The sequence below is a fragment of the Callithrix jacchus genome, chromosome 17 (genome assembly GCF_049354715.1).
Source record: "Callithrix jacchus isolate 240 chromosome 17, calJac240_pri, whole genome shotgun sequence".
Classification (NCBI taxonomy): domain Eukaryota; kingdom Metazoa; phylum Chordata; class Mammalia; order Primates; family Cebidae; genus Callithrix; species Callithrix jacchus.
Window position 1 is genome coordinate 35,922,062 of NC_133518.1, and position 22,697 is coordinate 35,944,758.

General features: G+C 38.1%; 1 protein-coding gene across 1 annotated transcript; it reads left to right on the top strand.

Moving 5' to 3' along the window:
* The first annotated feature begins 70 nt into the window (after window positions 1–70).
* On the top strand, window positions 71–8,090 carry TM4SF1 (transmembrane 4 L six family member 1). The gene is made up of 5 exons (XM_002759503.6): window positions 71–349; window positions 1,960–2,049; window positions 2,141–2,286; window positions 5,246–5,426; window positions 7,265–8,090. The coding sequence occupies exons 1-5, from the start codon at window positions 173–175 to the stop codon at window positions 7,277–7,279; spliced, it is 609 nt and encodes a 202-aa protein (XP_002759549.5). The 5' UTR covers window positions 71–172; the 3' UTR covers window positions 7,280–8,090.
* Window positions 8,091–22,697: the final 14,607 nt, after the last annotated feature.

Sequence of the window (22,697 nt, forward strand, 5' to 3'; positions counted from 1 at the left end):
AAGCAAAGTACCTCATCCACTCAGTGACTAAGAATCGCAGTATTTAAGAGGTAGCAGGAATGGGCTGAGAGTGGCTTTTGCTTTCTCCACAGAAGGGCACACTTTCATCTAATTTGGGGTATCACTGAGCTGAAGACAAAGAGAGAAGGAGGAGAAAACCTAGCAGACCACCATGTGCTACGGCAAGTGCGCCCGATGCATCGGACATTCTCTGGTGGGGCTCGCCCTCCTCTGCATTGCAGCTAATATTTTGCTTTACTTTCCCAATGGGGAAACAAAGTATGCCTCCGAAAACCACCTCAGCCGCTTCGTGTGGTTCTTTTCTGGCATCGTAGGAGGGGGCCTGCTGGTAAGTCATTCGGGATTATTACTGAATTCTCGCCTGTTTCCTGGATGTTTTCATTACGTATTTTCATGGAAAATGTTCTGTAATGCATATTTCCAAATCAAGTGACTTTTTTTTCTTGTTGCTTTTGTTGTTCATTCCTTTGGAAACAGATTATACAAAAGTGAGATAGGTACAGCGTAGTGTAGAAATTTTATTAGATGTTGTTTCACAAAACCCTCTTTCAACTGAAAGTGAACTGCCTTTTTGCTAAACTCTGTAGCTAGAAAACAGATATTCGCTTTTAAATCAGATTTGGGAGACTATAGAGTTTCTACTACAGCGGGTAGTCATTTAACATTTGCTCTGGGGAGCCGGGAGGGGTTGGCTGGTTCTCTGCCTAAATCAACAATTTTGAGTCCAAATTCTCTGCTGTTTATTTTCAGGCATCTGTGATAGGGAAAAATAACGAACTGTGGGTGCATTGCTATTTTAAAAGAACTCAAAGTTTTCTCTTTTCTGTAATGCTGGGGTGTGGTGTCTAGGAAAAGCCCTACAGTTAGCAGCAGGTCGGTGTCTGAAGCTAATAGTGGAATGTGTTGTTTTTTCCAAGATTTGTTTTTAATTGAAGTGAGAAGAATTTGTCTGCCAACCTGAGGGCTGAAAGCATTAGCTTCAATGACAGCATGGAAAGAATGTGGACAAACTTAAGTTTGCTGGTTTAAAATGCTGGGATTAAGAATTTTAAAGAGAAATGTTATGGAATGGTACCATACGAGATATATTTTCTTAAGTAAAAGTTATTAAAACATTTAAACCTAATACACTGATTATGGCATGGCAGATCTGCCCTAAATTATTTATTTAATGAGATTTAATTTAATGTAATTTAGTTAGATGGGGTTTTGCTATGTTGCCCAGATTGATCTTAAACTCCCGGGCTCAAGTGAGCCTCCTACTTTGGCCTTTCAAAGTGTTGGGATTACAGGCATGAGCCATCATGCCTGTCTGCCTCAAATTTAAGTATTATCATGTTAACATAATTATTAGTCTTAAACATAATATAAAACTTAAGTTTCTTTCGATCTTGAGCCTAAAGTATTTCATATTTACTTTAAGAACTTAATATTGTTAAGTTAAAACTATGTATTTGTGTAGTCAAGAAAGCAGTTCATATTTATTATATATAGCTTTCATCTCTCCTTTTTACAAAAATGTTTCAATTATTCAATTAAATAGAATTTAATTTTGTTGGTATCTTCTGCATTTTACAAGCATTAAAAATCAGATTTAGAGATAGGGTATAATATTTCCAAAACAGAGACTGTATCTGGGACTGTGTGATGAACTCTTGTGGAATAAACACATTCACCCTTTATTATTTTACTCCTCCCATGTTACACCCTCACCCTAAAAAATGCTTTGGCAGAGATTACATCAAAACAAGCAGATATGACAGTTAGAGGGTTTTTTTTTTTTTCTGCTCAGAGGTTTACACTCGTTGAAATACTTGGTCAACCTAATCAAAGCCAGTTAACATCATTGGAAATAAATATATTTTACCAAGAGATGCCTAACCCGATGCATATAAGCCTGGGCAAGTCAGTGACTTGACTTGTTTGTTTCCTAACCAGATGCTCCTGCCAGCATTTGTCTTCATTGGTCTGGAACAGGATGACTGCTGTGGCTGCTGTGGCCATGAAAACTGTGGCAAACGATGCGCGGTAGGTCCTCCTGCCTGGGTGGTGACAATGACTCCTAAGATGTAGCTGTGACACTCTGTGGCTCACTTCCTTTGTTTCTCCTTTTCCCTAGATGCTTTCTTCTGTACTGGCTTCTCTCATTGGAATTGCAGGATCTGGCTACTGTGTCATTGTGGCAGCCCTGGGCTTAGCAGAAGGACCACTATGTCTTAATTCCTTCGGCCAGTGGAACTACACCTTTGCCAGCACCGAGGGCCAGTATGTAATTATTCTCTACCTGGCTACACATTTTTATCCACCACGTGTATACAGTGGCAGCTCCATCAAACCAGACAGGCATCCAGTCATCCATTCATCCACCCACCTAGCCAGTGTTTATTCTCACTGACTCAGGCATTGGTTAGGCAATAGGATGGATGGGTTAGTCCAAGGATGGGTGCTCAGTGCCTGACCTAAACAAGTTCTTTTTTTTTTTTCCCAGAGACATGGTCTCGATCTGTCACCCAGGCTTGAATGCAGTGGCACAATCATAGCTCACTGCGGCCCAAACTCGGGCTCAAGCGATCCTCCTTCCACAGCCTCCCAAATACAAAATGCTTTTGAATAAATTCAATAATTCAGTCCTCATAATAACTCTATGAAGTGACTTCCTATTTTAAAGATAAGGAAACAAAGTCACAGATATAGATGAAGTAACTCATCTAAGGTCTCGTTGCCAGAAAGCGGCAGTTAGCGTTTGAACTGCCTGTAGAGTTTGTCTTCATATAGTGCATCTCAGTTACTTCATACATTATACCAGAACACTCGTCTAATTAAATGTAATACATTTTACTATATTATAAGAAAGTATTATAGAATCCATATATAATAAGAAAGGCAACTATACAAATTTAACCAAAGCCCAGGGCAAATGTTGCCTTTGCCCCTATACACACATATACACTCACATATAACATAAGAACTATGTACAAATCTCCCTTTTTTAGTTATTAAGCTCTACTGAAAAAAGGCCCATTCACAACCTTAACATCAGGATAATTTGAGATGGTCCACCATTCTATATTGATACCTATTTTATTAGTTATCAAGAGAAAAACAGAAATGGGACAGCTGGTAGAAACAGATATGTGTGGTGATGAATGAATGACATGTTTCTCTGAGCAGGAGTTTATTCTGAGTTTTTTTCCCTATTCAACTTTCAGAAGTTGAATTTTGAAAGGTTTAGTTTTGAGGTTCATGATTAAAAATAATATTAATAATGAATTTGAATTGCCCTTATATTGTCAAGGGTGTTTGTCTCCATGAATTTTATAGCATATAGTGAGGATATATGAATCTCATAAATGTAGCATAGTCATGAGGTCATAAATTTGAATTAGCTGGTTTCAATCCCAGCTCTGCATTTATCTACAAGAAAAGGTAAACTGAGTTCTCTCCATCTCAGTTACTCCACTGGTAAAATAAAATCAATGGCATATATGAAAATATGGATTTTTGTTCTATTGACATGCAGAAAGACAGGGCCACAAAAACAGAACTTTTTTTGAAATGAACAACTATAATCTCTGATTGGCTCAATGAACTATTCTAAAGTTAGGCCTCTAATTCCAAGCCCCTTTGTTCTATTATGGCAGGAAGTCGTGATAAGGAAAGAATTATACCAGGCCTCTTTGTGGAACTGAGTCAAACCTTGATTTTCCCACATGATTGTATTCTATTTCATTAAGAATCCAAATACTCTGTAGCAAAGGCTGAAATTCTAGGAGAGCTATCAGAGGTAGAATTTTTCAGACTGGAAGAATATCCAGGTTTTTAGAAAATCTACTAAATCTCATACATCATGATTTACTGACATTTCACAAAGTAACTTCATGTTGTTATTTATCATTCAACTGTTTTTAAAATGTGTTGAGTGCTTATTGTGTCAGATACTGTTCTAGTGGCTGGATATACAATGATGAATAGGTCTGGCTCCTACCTTAATGGAGCTCAGCCTTATTGAATAGATACATAAGCAGGTGTTCTCCCTGGACTAGGTTAGGCACCCGTCCTCTGTGGCTCTTCCATACTTTGTTTACCAATTAGCATGTCTGTTGCATTGAGATTACCTGTGACTTGTCTCTTCCCTTAGGAGCTATGCTCTTCCAGGAAACAGGCCATGCCCTGCATTCCATTATATCCCCAGCTCTGGCTCAATGTCAGACCCACACTGAGTGCTCAATAATCTTTGTTGAATGAGTGAATGCAATGTGTTACATGCTGTTATGGACATGGGTACAGCATCATGAAAGTAATGAGGTATCAGCCAGGCACTGTGGTTCATGCTTGTAATCTCAGCACTTTGGGATGCTAAGGCAGGAGAATCACTTGAACCCAAGAGGCAGAGGTTGCAGTGAGCCAAGATTGCGCCATTGCACTCTAGTCTGGGCAACAGAGCAAGACTCCATCTCAGAAAAGAAAAAGTCAAGAGCTATTAAATTAGTTGGGTTTAATCCCTGTGCTTCATATTGCAAATTTACTTATTCCTTAAAAGCAAAAAATAGCTTTGTTTAAAAGGTCTCAATTGAAAAATTCTATCATATTATATCTCCAAACTTGCCAGAATTTGGATACTTTTCAAAAGGAACAAATTGAGATGTAATAAAATGATCTAAATTAATATTTTAAAGTTCAAAAAAACTAACCTAAAGAGATTGTATTTTCTAAATATTCACTCAGTATTGAACACAAATACCCATCTTTTATACCAATGACAGCAACAAAATTGGAAAACGGTTTTAAAAAACACCTATAATTACTTTAACACGTGAATTGTTTCCATTTTTCCACATTTGCTCTTAGTTTACTTCCATATATATATATACACACAAATTTTACCTAGCTTTAAGCACAGCATAAATACAGTTCTGCATTTTTATTTTCATTCATAAGAATTCAGATATCTGTTAGGGAACATCAGTATAAGGTGAGAATTTCTGACCCTGTAATCCTAGATTAGGGGCAAAAATTATAAATTATAATTTTATGTTTATCATTACAACAGGATCTGGGCAAAATTCCTCCATTTTGTGGAGTGACATGCATTGGAAAAATCTTATACAGGATATTGAATAATTCATTCTTTTTTTTCTGAAGAACCCCCCCTCCAAAAAAAAGGAGTTTCTGAAGCATTCCCTTAAGTATGGCCATGTGTCAGAATCTCTCTTTTTACCCACAGGTACCTTCTGGATACCTCCACATGGTCCCAGTGCTCTGAACCCAGGCACGTTGTGGAATGGAATGTATCTCTGTTTTCTATCCTCTTGGCTCTTGGTGGAATCGAATTCATCTTGTGTCTTATTCAAGTAATAAATGGAGTGCTTGGAGGCATATGTGGCTATTGCTGCTCTCGCCAACAGGTAAGAACCTGTGTGAAAATGAGGTAGTCTGGCCCTGGTGTTAATATAGCATTGTTTTCAGCATAAAGAAAAAGACAAAACCAAACATGCTTAACTTCCCAGCGTTTATTCGTATATCATATTTGTAGCAACACAATTATAGCATTCACTTTAGCTGTCAGTAATAAGCTTCCTTGAGTCTCACAGTCACAGGGTTGTCTTATTTCTTTGAAGTTGGCTCTATGTACATAGGAACGCGCTGCCCATAGACACAGCGCTCCCTTCAGGATCTAATTCACTGCTCCTACTCTGACTGCAGAGACAGAAAAAAAAAGCTGTCTGCTCTTTGTTAGCTGTCATATTCCCAGCTAGTAAACACAAGTAGTAACCAACCATTTAATGCATCAGGTACTATGCTAAACTGGTTTTTCAGATAAGACTCAAATATTAAGCAATATGCTTAAGATCACCTAGTTAGGAAATAACAGCCTTCAAACCTTGAGTCATTTTATGCAAAAGCTCTTACTTTTAACCTGTATTCCACACTTGCTGTTCTGTTGGATTTTCTGCAATTCCTTCCTTATAAGGAGTCATGAAAATGACTCCTAGTCATACTTACCCAGCAGTAAGTATGAAGAACCACTATAGCCTTTGAACAGCGGCAAATGAAAAGCCTTTCATTGTGAAAGAAAACCAGGAAGGGCTTGTTTCCTGAGGATATGATTTAGGAGAGAAAAATGCATTTGTTTGTAGAAGTGAAAGTTCTTGTTTCTATATCCTCCTAAAATATATATTATGGAATTGATGGAAGCCCAGCTTTGATCCTGGCTTTAAGGAGATTATTTTATATCTTTTATTTTTCTAAACCATTTACTCCTCTGGTGCCAGATCAGTTAACTTTCTTTTAAAATAAGACAAAAAACCTAATGAAAACTAAAAGTCCATTGCTACAACAAAAAAAAAAAAAACTTTGCTGAAAATAAAAGGAAACTTTCTGCAATTTTTGAGGGAAAGTTAAAATGAAAATCTAGTTTTCCATATCAGGCAAGTATAGCAAGATTAATAATTTCTTCCGGAAATTTTCAAGAAAATAAATGAATGGGAAACCTTCAATATGGAGTTTCTTTCAAGAAATATGGTTGGGGAAGGGCAGAGAAGAATCCTCTAGAAACTACCATAACGCAACTTACCTCTAGCCTTGAATTTCATACAAGACAGAGTTCAAACTGAGTGAGTACTTGTACTAAATGCACTCACTTAGTACCTTTTGGGGACAAGCATAAAAAGCCAATGACCAAAATGGCTAAAGTGATTTGGCAAGGACTGATACTCTCTTCTGAGTTGGGATAGTAAATACACTGGATTTCCCAGCTGAGTCACTGTACGGATGGCTTCTTCCCAGATACTGCAGGGCAGATCTGTTACCTTTGTTTATAGGACAAAAGACACTTTCAAAGGGCAGGACTTTTCATGTAGAAGGGTCAGGTCCATGACTCTGTAGCATTAAATTTGAAAGGTTACCCACATTGAGCTCATACCAGTGTGAAACTTCCATGACATTATCTTTTAAATCCCTAAGATTAAAACCCCACACAAACACATTCAAGGCAACCCAGCATCAGTATCCTGTAGTTTCCATGGGCCCTTTCTGTGGCTTTTACTCATGGAGGACGAGGGATCTGGTTTTGTTTAGGAAACATTTCATGAGCATTGTCTAAGCCCTACGTATGGTTGGCCTAAGCTTCGCTGAAGCTGAGATCAGTCTGTTTTATGTTTGCTTAAAATAGAAATGTAAAGAACTAAAATGTCATTATTATTTATCCTGATTATAACCTAATGGCATTTTATTTTCTTTACAGCAATATGACTGCTAAAGAACCACCCCAGGACAGAACCACAACGTTCCTCTATTTCATTGTAATTTATATATTTTACTTGTATTAATTTGTAAAATTTTGTGCTAGTGTAACATACTCCCCATATTCTACTTTTACAAAGGTCTATAAAAACTGGCATCTTCACTGGATGTCAGTGTTTAAATTTAGAAAATTTTTATGTTTGCTTTTTAAGGAATGAGGAAACAAACCACCCTCTGGGGGTAATTTACAGACTGAGTGACAGTCCTCAGTATATCTGAGATAAACTCTGTAATGTTTTGGATAAAAATCACATTCCAATCACTATTGTATATATGTGCATGTATTTTTTAAATTTAAGATGTCTGGTTGCTTCTTATGAGACCGAGGAGAAAATCCAGCAATCTGGAAAGATTTTTGTTTTCACTGCTTATATGATGTTTCCCATTAATATACTCATAAATTTCTAACAAGAGGCCTTTTGAACTGCCTTGTGTTCTGTGAGAAACAAATACTTAGAGTGGAAGGACTGATTGAGAAAGTTCCAATCTAAATGATTGCATCAAAACTTACAATGCTGCAAGTTGCTGTACTATCAGACTCTAATTTTTCTCACATATGAAAAGACTTTTGTCCTCCAAAGAGGACTACTAGGGATCATGTGTTTAAAAAAAGAAAGGCTAAGATGATTGGGCAAGAAGAAAGATGGGAAACTGAATAAAGCAGTTGATCAGCGTCATGGGAACGGGGGATGAGTGAGGGTAAGAGGACCACAAGGAAATACCCTCAAAACTCACTTGTTTACAACAAAATAAAGTATTCACTACCATTTTGTTGTTGTTTAGTTTCATTGTTCTTAAAATTCTCTTCTTTCTCCCCTTTTTTCCACTCTGCAGGTTATGTGGCCCCTATTGCTAAAGGCTTCCTATCTTTTGGTTTCTTTATTCTACTCTTTCTCCCTCATCCTCTTCCTCCTCTTCTTTCTCTGCTGTCTGTAAACTGCCACTGCTGTACCTGTGAGATCATCACCCTAGTTAGGCAGCAGTCCTTTCTACCAGATGCTTCAGGTATCAGCCTCCCTGGAAGGATAACAGACATTTTTCTCCCTACCATACATGGTTAGGCTCTTTCAAGTGACAGGATTTTGGACTTATTGGAAATTTCCTATAGAAATGTTCTGCTTTTGGTGTTCATTGGTCCGGACAACAAACAAGCAAATTTATAAAGAAGCATAACCAGCCATTAGACAGCAGAGCTCCTCCTATGGGCAAGCTGCTCTGAGGTGGGTGGCTCGTCACTGAAGGTTCCAATGTTTTCTGTACCATGGAGCCTCTGGCAGGCTGGTGAAGCCTCAGACACCTTCAAAGAATAATGTTTATAACTACATAAAATGCATGATATATGAAGTAAACTAATATGCTAGATTATTTTATGAAAATGTTTGTAGTGTAGTTGTCTTGACAGCCAGCTCTGTCAGTTCAACACCTGTAGACAGACAGTGATAATGTGTATTCTAACAGCCTTCTAATGAGTGGATCTAAGAACTATCGTACTTTTTTTTTTAACTGAGCAGATTTAGCCAATGTGCTAAGCACTTTTATTATTTATTTATTTATTATTTTATTTTACTTTAAGTTCTGGGATACATGTGTAGAATGTGCAGGTTTGTTACCCAGGGATACATGTGCCGTGGTTTGCTGCACCTATCAATCCATCATCTAGGTTTTAAGCCCCACACGCATTAGGTATTTGTCCTCCCTCCCCTTGCCACACGCCCCCGCTAACTATCATACTTTTGAAATACAATTTCAATTAAAATAATATTTCGGGATACCTGAAGCAAATTTAATGTGATATGAAAACATATGCAGATTTTTTGGTAGATCGAAATATCAGTATTACTGATGCTACTCTGGTTTGTTGCATAGTCATAATTAAAGGAAATACTAAATTTTTGTTATAAGTTAGTGAAAAAAATGATCCTACTTTCCCATCTAAGTGTAACACTCCTCTCCCCCAGATATTTATTTATGGGGTCTTTTGGGAGTTCTTAGACACCAGATTAAAAACCCTGTAATAGCGGATCCAAAAAAAAAAAGGCACAACAATCAGTCATAAGCATCATTTTTGTCCTAAATCTATCCTCAAAGGACATGGCAATAATAATTACCAACCATTATCACAATAACAGCAACAATTTCTTGAGTCCCTTCAGTATGTCACTTATTGTAATTAGTTTTACACATATTATTCCACTGAAATCTCTAAACAGCCCTCATAAATTTCTAACAAGAGGACTTTTGAACTGCTTTGTGTTCTGTGAGAAACAAATAGAGTGAAAGGACTGATTGAGAAAGAAGGTATTACTTGCCTCTATTTAATAGACTCAAAACTCAGTGAGGTTAAATAATCTGTCCAAGGCCACATCTTTAGCAAATGAAAAACTGTAGCAAAAAAAAAAAAACAAAAACGAAAACAAAAAACAGATTCGAATCCAAGTCAGTGTAACATGAACACTGTGTTTTCCCTTCTCCTCTCCTCTGCCTCATCTACCTCCTCTGTCACGACGGCCTCGGGGTGAGAGTCTTCCTCCCGTCCCACACTGGGACTCAGATACTCCACTGGCCTAATCGGGACTTTGATAGGCCCCTGTGACCCTCAGTCATCCTATCCCAGAGCCTAAATTTAAGTGACTCAACATTTCCCCTTGTTTGTGAGTCCCTTAATAGCAGACATTGTCCTCACCTGAAGGAACTAGCTTACACCAATTACCTTACACCCTTGTTAAGTTCTGTTTATAGCCTATCCTCCTGGGGTTTGTAATATTCTAGGCCTTTCAATTTGGCTGGAAACTCCCTCAGGGATTGTACCAAAACAGCTCATTCTTACCTGGCAACATTAAAACAATACAAATTACTGTAGAATCTGAATCACTTGGATAGTACACATGGCCTCTGAGTGTCAATTTACCGTAGTTACCCAATTTACACATACATTCCTACATAAAACAAATCTCATGTATTGAAATCTTGGAAAATTGATAGAATGTTACCTTCATCACAATTTGAGTTTCTTGTATGTGTGCGAGATCTTTTTTATTGTTTTCTCTGATGCTTACCCATGGTGAGAACAGATATGGGATTTGATGCAACTTTTCAGAAAAGCCATTTGGTGATATGTGTCAAAATATGTAAAACCTGCACATCCTTTAGCTAAGTATTTTTACTTGTAGAAATTTATTTTAAGAGAATCATCAAGGATGTTCACAATAGATCAGATTCCAGGAATAATTATGGGAGTATTGTTTGTAACACCAGGAAAAATGACAAGAGCCTAAATGTCTGATAACAAGGAATTAGCTTGATAAATGTAGTCAGTGGCTGTTAAATCAGGGTAAATGGTATGAACCACACAACATTACATGAAAGAGAAAGTTACAAAAATATAGAAAAGAAGGATTCTATATCTCTCCCTACTAGGTATATGTATATTTTAAATAATATTTAAATATATTACTGAAAAGGAATTACAATCAGATTTTATGTGATTTTTGTCTTGATTCATTTTGCTTATCTATACTTTCTGAAATTTCTACCATAAACACATATTACTTTTGGAAATAAAACAAAAATGAGATGAGAAGAAAGATTCAGCCCTAAAATAATACAGGGAGCAGTCGACAGTCTTTAAGGGAACTCCCCAGGTATGTGAGAAAACCACTGTTCTTGTGCTTGGACAGAGGAGTCATCCTACAATAAATACGGGGGAATAATTATGCCTGCAATTAGGTGAAGGGAGGGGCCAGGTGAGGCTGGCAGTAACCACAGGCTAAAAATATAATGGGGAGGCCATAATTTCTATTCCGTGTTGGGAAATGTTAAGTGTACAGTTTCTACCTAGTCTAGCCACTAAGTAAGATTTTTACAAACATCAACCATGTACCTGTTTTCTGTATTTTAAAAATGAAAGTATATGCCCTAAGTGAATGCAAAAATAAAAATAAAAATAATTTAAAAAATGAAAGTAATGACATACCTTTACTTTGAGCATTGACTTTCTATCAGGGCTTTGTGTAGCACAGCCTGGATTTTCCTTATTTTAATTTTCTGAGGCAAGAGGAGGGTTAACAATTGCATATTTTTATTGAACTTGGCCCAGCCCAGTTTGTGGAAATGATCCAATTTGCCTTAACAAAGAGAGAAATTGAGGCACTCATCCCAAGCTAGTATAAATTGTTCCTTCTTTTTTTTTTTGTGGGACGTGGGGGGAATGAAGTCATACTCTGTCACCCAGGCTGGAGTGCAGTGGCACAATCTTGGCTCACTGAAACCTCCACCTCCCAAGTTCAAGTGATTCTTCTCCCTCAGCCTCCTGAATAGCTGGGACTACAGGTGCCCACCATCATGCCCAGTTCATTTTTAAATTTTTTAGTAGAGACAGGGTTTCACTATGTTGGCTAGACTGGTCTCGAACTCCTGACCTTGTGATCCTCCCACCTCAGTCTCCCAAAGTGCTGGGATTACTGGCGTGAGACACTGTGCCCATCCCTCCTTCTCTTTTAACATTAAATATTTTGTGTATGCAAGCCCTGGCCTATTTAGACACATATTTTAATTATTGTAGTTAAAGAAGTCTACTAGGTTTTTCTGGACCTAGATTTCATGTTACTTCCTAGAATTGATCATTTGCTCTGTCTCTCTCTCTCTTTCACACACACACATATTTTCCTAATACACAGCAATTAAAAAAACTACTGCTGCATGAGACAACATGGATGAATCTTGTAAATAATGAGAATCAAGGCTGGGTGCAGTGGCTCATGCCTGTAATCCCAGCATTTCGGGAGGCCAAGGCGGGTGGATCACCTGAGGTCAGGAGTTTGAGATCAGCCAGGCCAACATGGTGAAACTGAAACCCCATCTCTACTAAAAATACAAAAGTTAGCCAGGTGTGGTGGTGCGTGCCTGTAATCGTAGCTACTGGGGAGGCTGAGACAGGAAAATCGCTTGAACCCAGGAGGCCGAGGTTGCAGTGAGCCAAGATGGTGCCACCGCACTCCAGCCTGAGTGACAGAGTGAGAATCCATCTCAAATAAATAAATAAATAGAATCAAAACAATATCTCCTCCCTCCCTGCCCCCCAGTTTGAGGACACAAAAATTATGGATGTAATCTCAGCTAATGTAGCTAACTCCTCGAGATGGAGACAGTAGATCCCTCATGAACATTTCACACACAGATTTTAATATGGGAGCAACACTACAGCTCCCCAAGAGGTGCCATTTCAGGTACCTGTGTTCAGTACTTGCAGCCTGCAACTAGAAGGCTCTGTGACAAGCATTCTACTGGCTACTAATTCTCACCACACCCTCATTGTTACATATGTACAGATATCCTTGAGTCACGTGCAAGACTAAGGGCCAATTGAAATGGACATTCTTGTCTCAGATAGTAGATGATACTCATATAATAAATTGTCATATATTCAATACATGAAACAATATGAATGAATCTCATGAATATTAAGAACCCAAACCATCTATTCCCTCCTCCTCCAAAACTCACACAACTTGGTCACTGAGAACGAAAACCATAAACTGCTCCACAGCTTACTGTTGACATTCACATGGTTTTATGCTTCCATACTCTTCTTGAGCACAGTTTTACTATTCCAGGAGGTGCTTTCCTAAGCAAATAACTTTATTATTTATTATTGGAACTCTCTGAAAGAGCCACCATCTCCTCAATAGAAAACATTAACAGTTTATATCTCAAGAGCCTTTGAACCCCCTACCTCAAAGTCCTCGCCTTGCTGTTTCCACCAGTCTTAAACAATTGTATCATAATCTTTACCAATCCTATTTAGGTCTCCCCATTAAAAGAATAACCTTAACCCAGAATCAAAATCTCAAATCCCTTTTCCCTCTCCCTCCAAGACACCACCAAAGCTTTTTCATGATGGTATTCTCCCTCACTGCAGTAAGCAATACACTCAGCTTTATCTTATCAACAGATTGTTCTGGTGATATTTTGGGAGCCAGCATTCAATAGCATAATATTTGGGTGAGAAACCCAGACACAAAGGAAAACATACTTTATGAACCAATGTATATGAAGTTCAAGACCAGACAAAACAAATCTATAATGATAGAAATCAGAACCATAGTTACTTTGAGTGTGTGTAGTGGTGGTGGTAGGTTGCATATGGCCTGGGAGAGGGTAGGAGGGAGTCTCTCAGGTGCTGGAAATACCCTGTATCTTGCTCTGGCTGGTGGCTACGTGGGGTGAACAAGTGTAAAAATTTATTAAGCTGTACATTTTTGTGTGCATTTTATGGTATGTTAAAAAGTAATTTTTAAAAAAGGTTAAAAGTTTAATAGTGGTCAGCAATTATTAAGGAGCTGAACGTAGTTATAGAACTACTGCTTTAGCCAAGGGATTGCCTTAGACAATATGGAGTTAGGTATTCTAAGAAATCCCAGCCTTACTACCTTGGTTTTGTTTTCAAACTCTTCCCATCATCTGTCACCTGAGATAGGTGTGGCCATTGCAATTGGTCCTTAGTCTTGCACAGGAATCAAGGATATCTGTACCCATGTAACAAAGAAGGGTGTGGTGAGAATTAGTAGCTAATGGAATGCTTGACACAGAGCCTTCTACTTGTAGGCTACAACTAGTGAACATAGGTATCTTGAAAAGGCACCTCTTAGGGAACTGCAGTGTTGTTTCTATATAAAACCTATGTGTGATTCCTTTGAATTCATTGACATGAAAAATAAATAAATAAATAACACAAAACTTGTGTGTGAAATGTTGCAATGGAATAGAATAATATTCATTATTCTATTGATGGATATTTGAGTTGTTTTCAGTTTTGGGATCTTAGGAAATATGTTGCTGTGATCATTTTTGTACATGTCTTTTGGTGCATTTGGTATATATAAGAACTCACTGATGTTTGCTTGTGTGTTTTTTTGTTTGCCTGTTTGTTTGTTTGCTTTTTGTTAGGAAATCAATCTACTAATGGAGCTTCTTTTGTTTTGCTCTAGTTACCATCCCAGGGGGGTCCCAGAGTTTTCCTCTAGCCTAGCACTCTTAAGGCTTGGCTCATCTCTTCCTGCCTGGGGGACTTCCAGTCACTCACTGATTCAGTATTTATGGATTGCTCATTGTATGTCATGCACTGCACAAGGTGCTAAGGACACAGCTGTGAACAAGATTTTCCAGACTCTATGAGAGCAGAAACCTTGACTATGTTGCTCACTGTTGCATTGCCAACTTCTAGAATAATGCCTGGCATATAGTCGGTGCTCAGTATTCAGGGGTCAGCAACCTGTGGCCCATAGGCCAAATCTGATCTGCTGCTTACTTTGTCAATAGAATTTAAAGGGAACACAGTAACACTGATTTGTTTACATGTTGTGTATGGTTGCTTTTCTCCTATAATGGCAGAGTTGAGTATCTGACAGAGACTACATGTCACACAAAGCCTATAATGTTGATTCTGTGGTCATTTGCTGAAAAAGTTTGTTTCTAATGTAGCTGGCTATTTGCCTAGGTAAAAATTGATACCTCTATTACAATGGAAATTCAGATAAATGGGTATTTTTATTAATTTTATACTTATGATAGAAATTTTCAAATATATTTTAAAAAATAAAGAAGTAAAGAGGGAAGAAACTGAGCCTGATTTACTCACCGTCAGCTAGAAGAACATATTAGTTTCCTAGGGCTGCCAAAACAAAGTATGGGCAAACTGGTAGGTGGCTTAGAAAAGCAGAAATTTATTGTCTTATGTTTCTGGAGGCCAGAAATCTGAAATCAAGGTCTCAGCATGCTCATGCTCCCTCTGAAGACGCTGGGAACAGATCTGTTACAGACCTCTCTCCTAGCTTCCGGAAATGTCAGACATTCCTCAGCTTGTAGATGACCATCTTCTCCCTGTGCCTCCTCACATTGTCCTCCTTCTCCCCATGCCTCACTCTCTGTCCAAATTTTCTGCTTTTTGTAGGGACACCAGTCATATTGCATTAGGGCTCACTCTAATGACTTCATTTTAACTTGATTACCTCTGTGAAGACTGTATTTCCAAAAAAGGTCACTTTCTAAAGTGTTAGGACTTCAACATGTCTTTTTTAAAGGAGATGCGACTCAACTTGTAACAGAGAAAGAGATAGCAGTCTCTGAGACTTCAGCAGCATCTTCTGAACTAAGCATGTCTTATGAGATGCCCAGAAGGCCTCAGCAGCATCTTTTGAACGAAACATGTCTTATGAGATACACTATTTCCCAGTCTGGGAAATAACACATATCATATAAACTTTTTTCAAAGATTCACTACACGAATGGACATTCCACTAGCTCTGAAAATTCTTGTTGTAAAAAGCTATTTAACTCAAAACTTCTGAATTATTTAACTATCAGACCCTAGGATTACAGCTTTAGGAAGAGAATGTATAGCAGATATAACAAAACACATAGAGCTGGAAACATATTAAATTCTCGTTAAACAACAAGAGGTAGATGGAATTCAGAAGAGTACTTCGATGACAACCAAAAGCTTAGGATGAGAGAAGAAAATTCCTCACATTATTAGCTGCTGCCTGTTCAATGGATGGAAACAGGGATGCGCTTTGTGTCTTCCGCACTCACATGGGTCTGCAGGGCTTCTGCCTGTTGTTCTGGCTCCAATTCTTTAGGAAAATATTATGTGTCCTTTAAACAATTCAGCTCCCTGGGTTTGTAAGGGGAGTCCTGATTTCCAATGTGACAACTTTGGAGAAAAGAACTCCTATTGTAGCTGACTTGTAAGAGTCTTCTCTAAGTGGGAGAGAAAACAGAATTTCAAAGATATAAATATCACTCAACTATATTTCTTAGCCCCAGTGGCGCTTATCATAGGGATTACATGCTTGTATGTAAGTGTGGGCAATAGTATATGTCACCTACAGGCCTCTCCAGAGGTTGAACAGAGACTACCATGTACATTTGCCTATGCACACTCTTATCATGAGAGTAGAGGTATGGGGGGCAAGGACATGCTGTGGATGAAGGGCACACAAAGCTTAGGGTTGGAAAAAGACGGAAATGAAATAACATATTAGTAAAGAGTTTCTGCAAAGGCAAGCGAGGTGATTCAGTCTTCAGTGTCCCTGGCCAGAGCACTAAGGTGCCCTGTTAGTCAGGCAACCTGAAAGCAATCGGGTGTTTTCTTGGCCCAAGGAAGTATCACACTGGGGGCCACAGTGATTCTCATTTTGCATAATGAGAGAAATATCCATGTCCACATTGTCAGGGCTCCTTACGCATGTGACAGCATCAGGGTTTCATGGTTGTAGAGCCATGGCAGGTGGGGTAACTGGGCTCAGGTGTAGAGGAAAAGAATGAGGAGGGCTGCAGAGGCTCCTTGGATCCTCCTTAAGCACTACCCTTTCAATGGCTCCTCATCTTCCACTCTCCCATTGGCAACACTTAGGAACAGGTTTAAAGGTAAAGCAAACTAAACAGTTCCCACAGACCAGAAGTATGCATTTTTTTTCCAAGCAGGCATTTTTATTCTTTGTGAATATTAATTTTTTTTGGAAATTATTCTCTCTTTAATGTCACAGAGAATTAAATGACAACTATGCTGAAGTACATGGAAAGTACCTTTAAGTAGCTGAGCAACAAAATGACTTGAATAACTCAAGAAACAGTAAGGGTGCTGGGCTTCACTCAAGAACCTTTTGTTTGGGTCATCGTTGCTGATCTTGGACAAGCCACTTTTTCTATCTGAGCCTTAGTTTCCTAATCTGTAAAACAGAGATGAGAATATTACCTCTACCTACCCACCAAGATTGGGATGGTTAAATTAGATCCCACATGAAAATTCATCATACACTATAAAGTTATGTTTCAGATATGATTATTATTTTGTCCATGACAAAAATTAGAACCGTAGTTATATTATACAATCACTTCCTTAGTTCTTGCCTCATTTTCCCCTTCCTCACACAAATCATGAACTCTGGGATTCTTCCTCACAGTTTTATTGAAGTATAACTGAATAAACAAAAATTTTATATATTCAAGATATAGGATGTGATGATATGACACACATATAAATTGTGAATTGATTACCACGGTTTTTTTTTTTTGAGACTGAGTTTTGCTCTTGTCACTCAGGCTGGAGTGCTGGAGTGCGGTGGCACAATCTTTGCTCACTGCAACCTCCACCTTCCAGGTTCAAGTGATTCTCCTGTTTCAGCCTCCTGAGTAGCTGGGACTACAGGCATCTGCCACCATGCCCAGCTAATTGTATTTTTAGTAGAGATGGGTTTCACCATGTTGGCCAGGTTGGTCTCGAACTCCTGACCTCAGGTGATCTGCCTGTCTAGGCCTCCCAAAATGCTGGGATTACAGATGTGAGCCACCCCACCCGGTTAATTACAATTAGATTAATTAACACATCCATCACTCCACATAGTTACCATTTCTCTGTGTGTGTGTGTGTGTGTGTGTGTGTGCACTTGCATGTGTAGTGAGGACATTTACAATCTACCCTCTTAGCAAATTTCAAGTATACAATACAGTAGTATAAACTATAACCACCATGCTGTACATTAGATCCTCAGAACTTATTTATCTTATATCCTAAAGTCTATCTTTTGCCAACATCTCCTGATTTTCTCCACCATCAAGTCCCTGGAATCCACCATTCTATCCTCTGCTTCTGTAAGTTCAACTTTTTTAGATTTTACATGAGTGAGATCATGCAGTATTTTTTTCTTTCTGTGTCTGGCTTATTTCACTTAGCACAATGTCCTTCAAGTTTCACCCATGTTGTTGAAAATTGAAAAATGTGCTTGTTTTTTATTACTTAAAATATTTCACATATATATTTTCTTTATTCATCTGTCAATGGATACTTAAATTACAATTAACATGGAAGTATAGATATCTCATCAAGGTACTGATTTCACTTCCTTTGAATGCATTAATATACACAGAATTTAGATTGCTATATTATATATTAGTTCTAGTTTTAATTTTTTGAGGAAACTTCATACTGTTTTCCATAATGACTGTACTAATTTACATTCCCACCAACAGTGTACAAAGGTTCCCTTTTCTCCACAACCTTGACAATATTTGTTATTGCTTGTCTTTTTGGTAATAGTCATCCTAACAGGTGTGAGGTGATACAGCACTGCGGTTTTGATTTGCATTTTCATTATGATCAGTAATACTGAGCACCTTTTCATATACCTATTGGCCATTTGAATATCTTCTCTGGAAAAATGTCTATTCAGGTTTGTTTGCTTATTGCTATTAAATTCCCTATAGATTATAGACATTAATCACTTATCAGATACATAATTTGCAAATATTTTCTCTCGTTTCATATATTGCCTTCTCATTTCGTTAATTGTTTTCTTTGCTGTGCAAAGCCTTTTAGTTTGATGCGATACCAGCAAGTCATTTCATGGGTGTCAAAAGGGATTTTAAAGTTTATATGGAGAGACAAAAGATCCAGAGTGGCCAACACAATGTTGCAGAAGAGCAGCATTAGAGCACTGAACTGTCTGACTTCAAGATTTACTATAAAAGCTACAGACATCAAGACAATATGGTAGTGGTGAAAGAATGGAACCATAGATCAATGAAACAGAATAGAGCCCAGAAATCAACTCACTGAAATATAGTCAACTGATCTTTGACAAAGGAACAAAGTCAATACAATAAAGGACAGTCTTTTTCAATAAATGATGTTGAAACAACTGAATGTCACGTGCCAGAAAAAAAGAATACAGACACAGAACTTACACCTTTCATAAAAATTAATTCAAAATAGATCATAGGCCTAAATGCGAAATGTAAAGTTATAAAACTCCTAAAAGATAACATTATAGAAAGCATAGATGACCTATGAAGATGACTTTTTAAGATATAACACCCAGGGCACAATCTATAAAAGAAATAATTGACAAGTTGGACTTCACTAAAATTAAAAACTTCAGCTCTATGAAAGACACTATCAAAAGGAATCAGAACACAAATAACAGATTGGAAGAGAATATTTGCAAAATACATATCGGTTGAAGGGCTGTTATGCAAAATATACAAAGAACTCTCAAAACTCAACATAAGAAAATGAACACCCTGATTAAAAAGTGAGTGAAAGACCTGACCAGACATGTCATCAAAAAATATATACAGAAGACAAATAGGCATCTGAAAAGATGTTCAACAGCAGAGGTCATTCGAGATTGCGAATTAAAACAAGATGCCATTATAATCCTATTAGAATGGCCAAAATCCTTAACACTGACAACACCAAATACAGATGAGGATGTGGAGTAAGAAGAGTTTTCATCCATCGCTGATGGGAATGCAGTTTTGGAAGACAAAACTAAATATACTCTTACCATGCAATCCAGTAATTACACTCCTTGGTATTTACCCAAATAAGCAGAAATCTTATGTTCACACAAAACCTGTGCATGGCTGTTCATAGCAGCTTTAGTTATGGTTACCAAAACTTGGAAATAACCAGGATACCCTTCAGTAGGTAAATGAGTAAATAAACCATGGTATAGCTAGACTTCTGGGCTGTGGGATACTATCTAGGACTAAAAAGAAATGATCTATAAAGTGATGAAAAGATACAGAGGAACCTTAAATGTATGTGTGTGTGTGTGTGTGTGTGTGTGTGTGTATGAAAGAAGCCAATTTGAAAAGACTACATATGGTATTATTCCAGTTGTAAGCCATGGAAAAGGCAACACTATGGAGACCGTAAACAGATCAGTGATTGCCAGGGGTTAGTGAGGAGGGAGGGAGGAATAGGTGGAGCACAGAGGATTTTTGAGAGAGTGAAGCTACTCTGTATGACATTATAATGGTGGATATATGTCATTATTCATTTGTTCAAGTCCATTGAATATATAATGCCAAGTGAACTCTAATGTAAATTACGAACTTTTAGTGATAATGATGTGTCAATGGAAGTTCATCAATTGTAGCTAATTTACTGTCCGATGCAGGATGTTGGAATTGAGGGAGATTTTGTGTGTATGGAGGTGGCCGTGGGGTTGGGGGTGGGGAAAGAAGGTATATGTGAGCTGAACCCTCTTTACTTTCAGTTCAATTTTGCTGTGAACTTAAAAGGGATCTTGAAACTAAACAGCTTTTTGTCTGACATATTAGCGAGGTTGAAGTGGGTGCTGCTGCTCCCTGGGCATCAGCCCAAGGATGACAAGAAGAAGAAAGACACTGGAAATCAGCCGAGAAAGACAGAGACCCTGTGAACAAATCTGACAGCAAGGCCAAAAAGAAGTGGTCCAAAGGCAAAGTTTGGGACAGCTCAATAACCTAGTCTTGTTTGACAAAGCTACATATGACAAACTGAGTAAGGAAGTCCCAACTATAAGCTTATAACCCAAGCTGAGGTCTCTGAGAGACTGAAGATTAAAAGTTGCCTGTCCAGGGCAGTCCTTCAGGAACCTGTTAGTAAAAGTCTTATCAAACTGGTTTCAATGCACGGAGCTCAAATAATTTACACCAGAAATACCTAGTGAGAAGGTGCTCCAACTTCTGGTGAAGTTGCAGGAACAGGTTCAACCAATTGTATATTTGAAAAAATAAAACCTTATTAAATTAATAAAATAAAATAAAATCTGCATTAAAAATATCACCTAATAGCTTTCAAAATTCCCAAAGCCTAGGCCAAACCCCAAATGCATTACATCAGGAAATATGAGGTGTGACCTAGACATCAGTACGTTTTTAATAAAGCCCATGTAATCTCAAAGTACTGTCAAGGCTGAGAACTACTGCCCTAGAGAATGCTACTCAATTAGACTTAGGTTACACTCACCACTTGAATCTCACTTAGAGTTAGATTAGAATTACCCAGGCACTTTAAAAAATATATAGATAACCAAGTCCCACTTGCTGAGATTCTGATTCTTTTGATCTGGGGCAATAGCTCGGTACTAGTAATTTTAAAAACTCTTCAGTTGATTTTCATATACAGCCATGATTGAGAATCATTGATCTGAAAATGGTAAATTGCTGGAACATATCTTCTAATTCTCAGTTCTGCACCCTTTGCAAACATCACCGCTCATTCCCAGAACTCTTTGCCAATAAGCCCAGGCTTTGAAATCCATCTCTATTCAGCCTATCAGGCAGGATCAATAATTGATCTGAGTTGCCAGTGGAATCCCCTTTGGCAACTCTGAATTATACATCTATTCCATCCCCAAACCAGAGATGGCTTTGTTGGACCTGACCAGCTCTATTCCTGCCTCCATCTCCATGACCTGAAAGATCTGACATTTTCACAGGAGAGCTCTCCAAGGCTGTGACCTGTTGACAGCTGTTCAGACTTTAGGACAATGCTGAACATTCATACTTTGCCTACAATCTTCCTATCTCAAGGACTTTCTGCAAACATTAACTCATTTGTTGGAAAATGTCTGGTGTTGTGAGGACTAATGAGATAATGTTTATGACACACTCTGTGTTCCCAAGATGAGAAACATCATGTTATTCATGTAAAAATCACATTGAGAGGTCTCTGACAACTCTCACCCAACTTGGCTGCCCTTTTTGCTTTGCTATGAAAATCCTTTAAGGCCAAGGGACAGGCCACACTACCATTCTTTAGAGAAGGTGCAATGACATGGGAAGGGGAGCAGGGAGAGCAGCCTGGTAGAACTCCAGCCTTTATCACATTTTAGTTTTGTGATCCTAAGCAAGTTTCAAGGCGTCCTTCAGCTTCTCTTCCCTCATATGTCCGACAGGAGATAATGTCTGGCTTAGGTAATGTAAGCGACAATGCTGGCATGGAGAAAACATTCAGTGTCAGTTATTCTAAGGAGCTGGGAACTGCCTTAGGCTGGTTTTAAAGGGCAACACAGGCAGTCCATTTTCAATTAAGCAAAAGAAAATGAAGAGGACAGTGCTAATTAAGAATCTGGAAAAGAGCTTTCCTTTGACTATCATGAGAATTAGAAGAATTTATGTCTTCAAAACATTTCCCATGTGGATTAATAGTTAAGAACAAGATCTGTGCTGAGTCAAGGTTTACCCTAGAAGTCACGTTATATCCATCTCTATTAAGAACAAAACCTTTCAACAAGCATATACTGACTGGCTACTCCTCAGGAAGCTGAATAATGGGGATGAGAAAGGAAGCTTTTATTCTCCCAATGCATGAGAAGAAAGCTCTGTTACAAAATGCAGATAATATGTGTCATCGATTCTAAGATGCACATTTTCATCACTCGATAACATACCTGAAGTTTGAGTTTATCTTACAACTGATGGCAGGTCAGAGATTCATTAGCAGCATTTTTTGCCCTTTTAACTATTTCATAGAATAGCTCACAGATAGAAGAAAGGTTCATAGATGGGTCATCCTCAGATTGAGGCATCTTGGATTAAGTGAA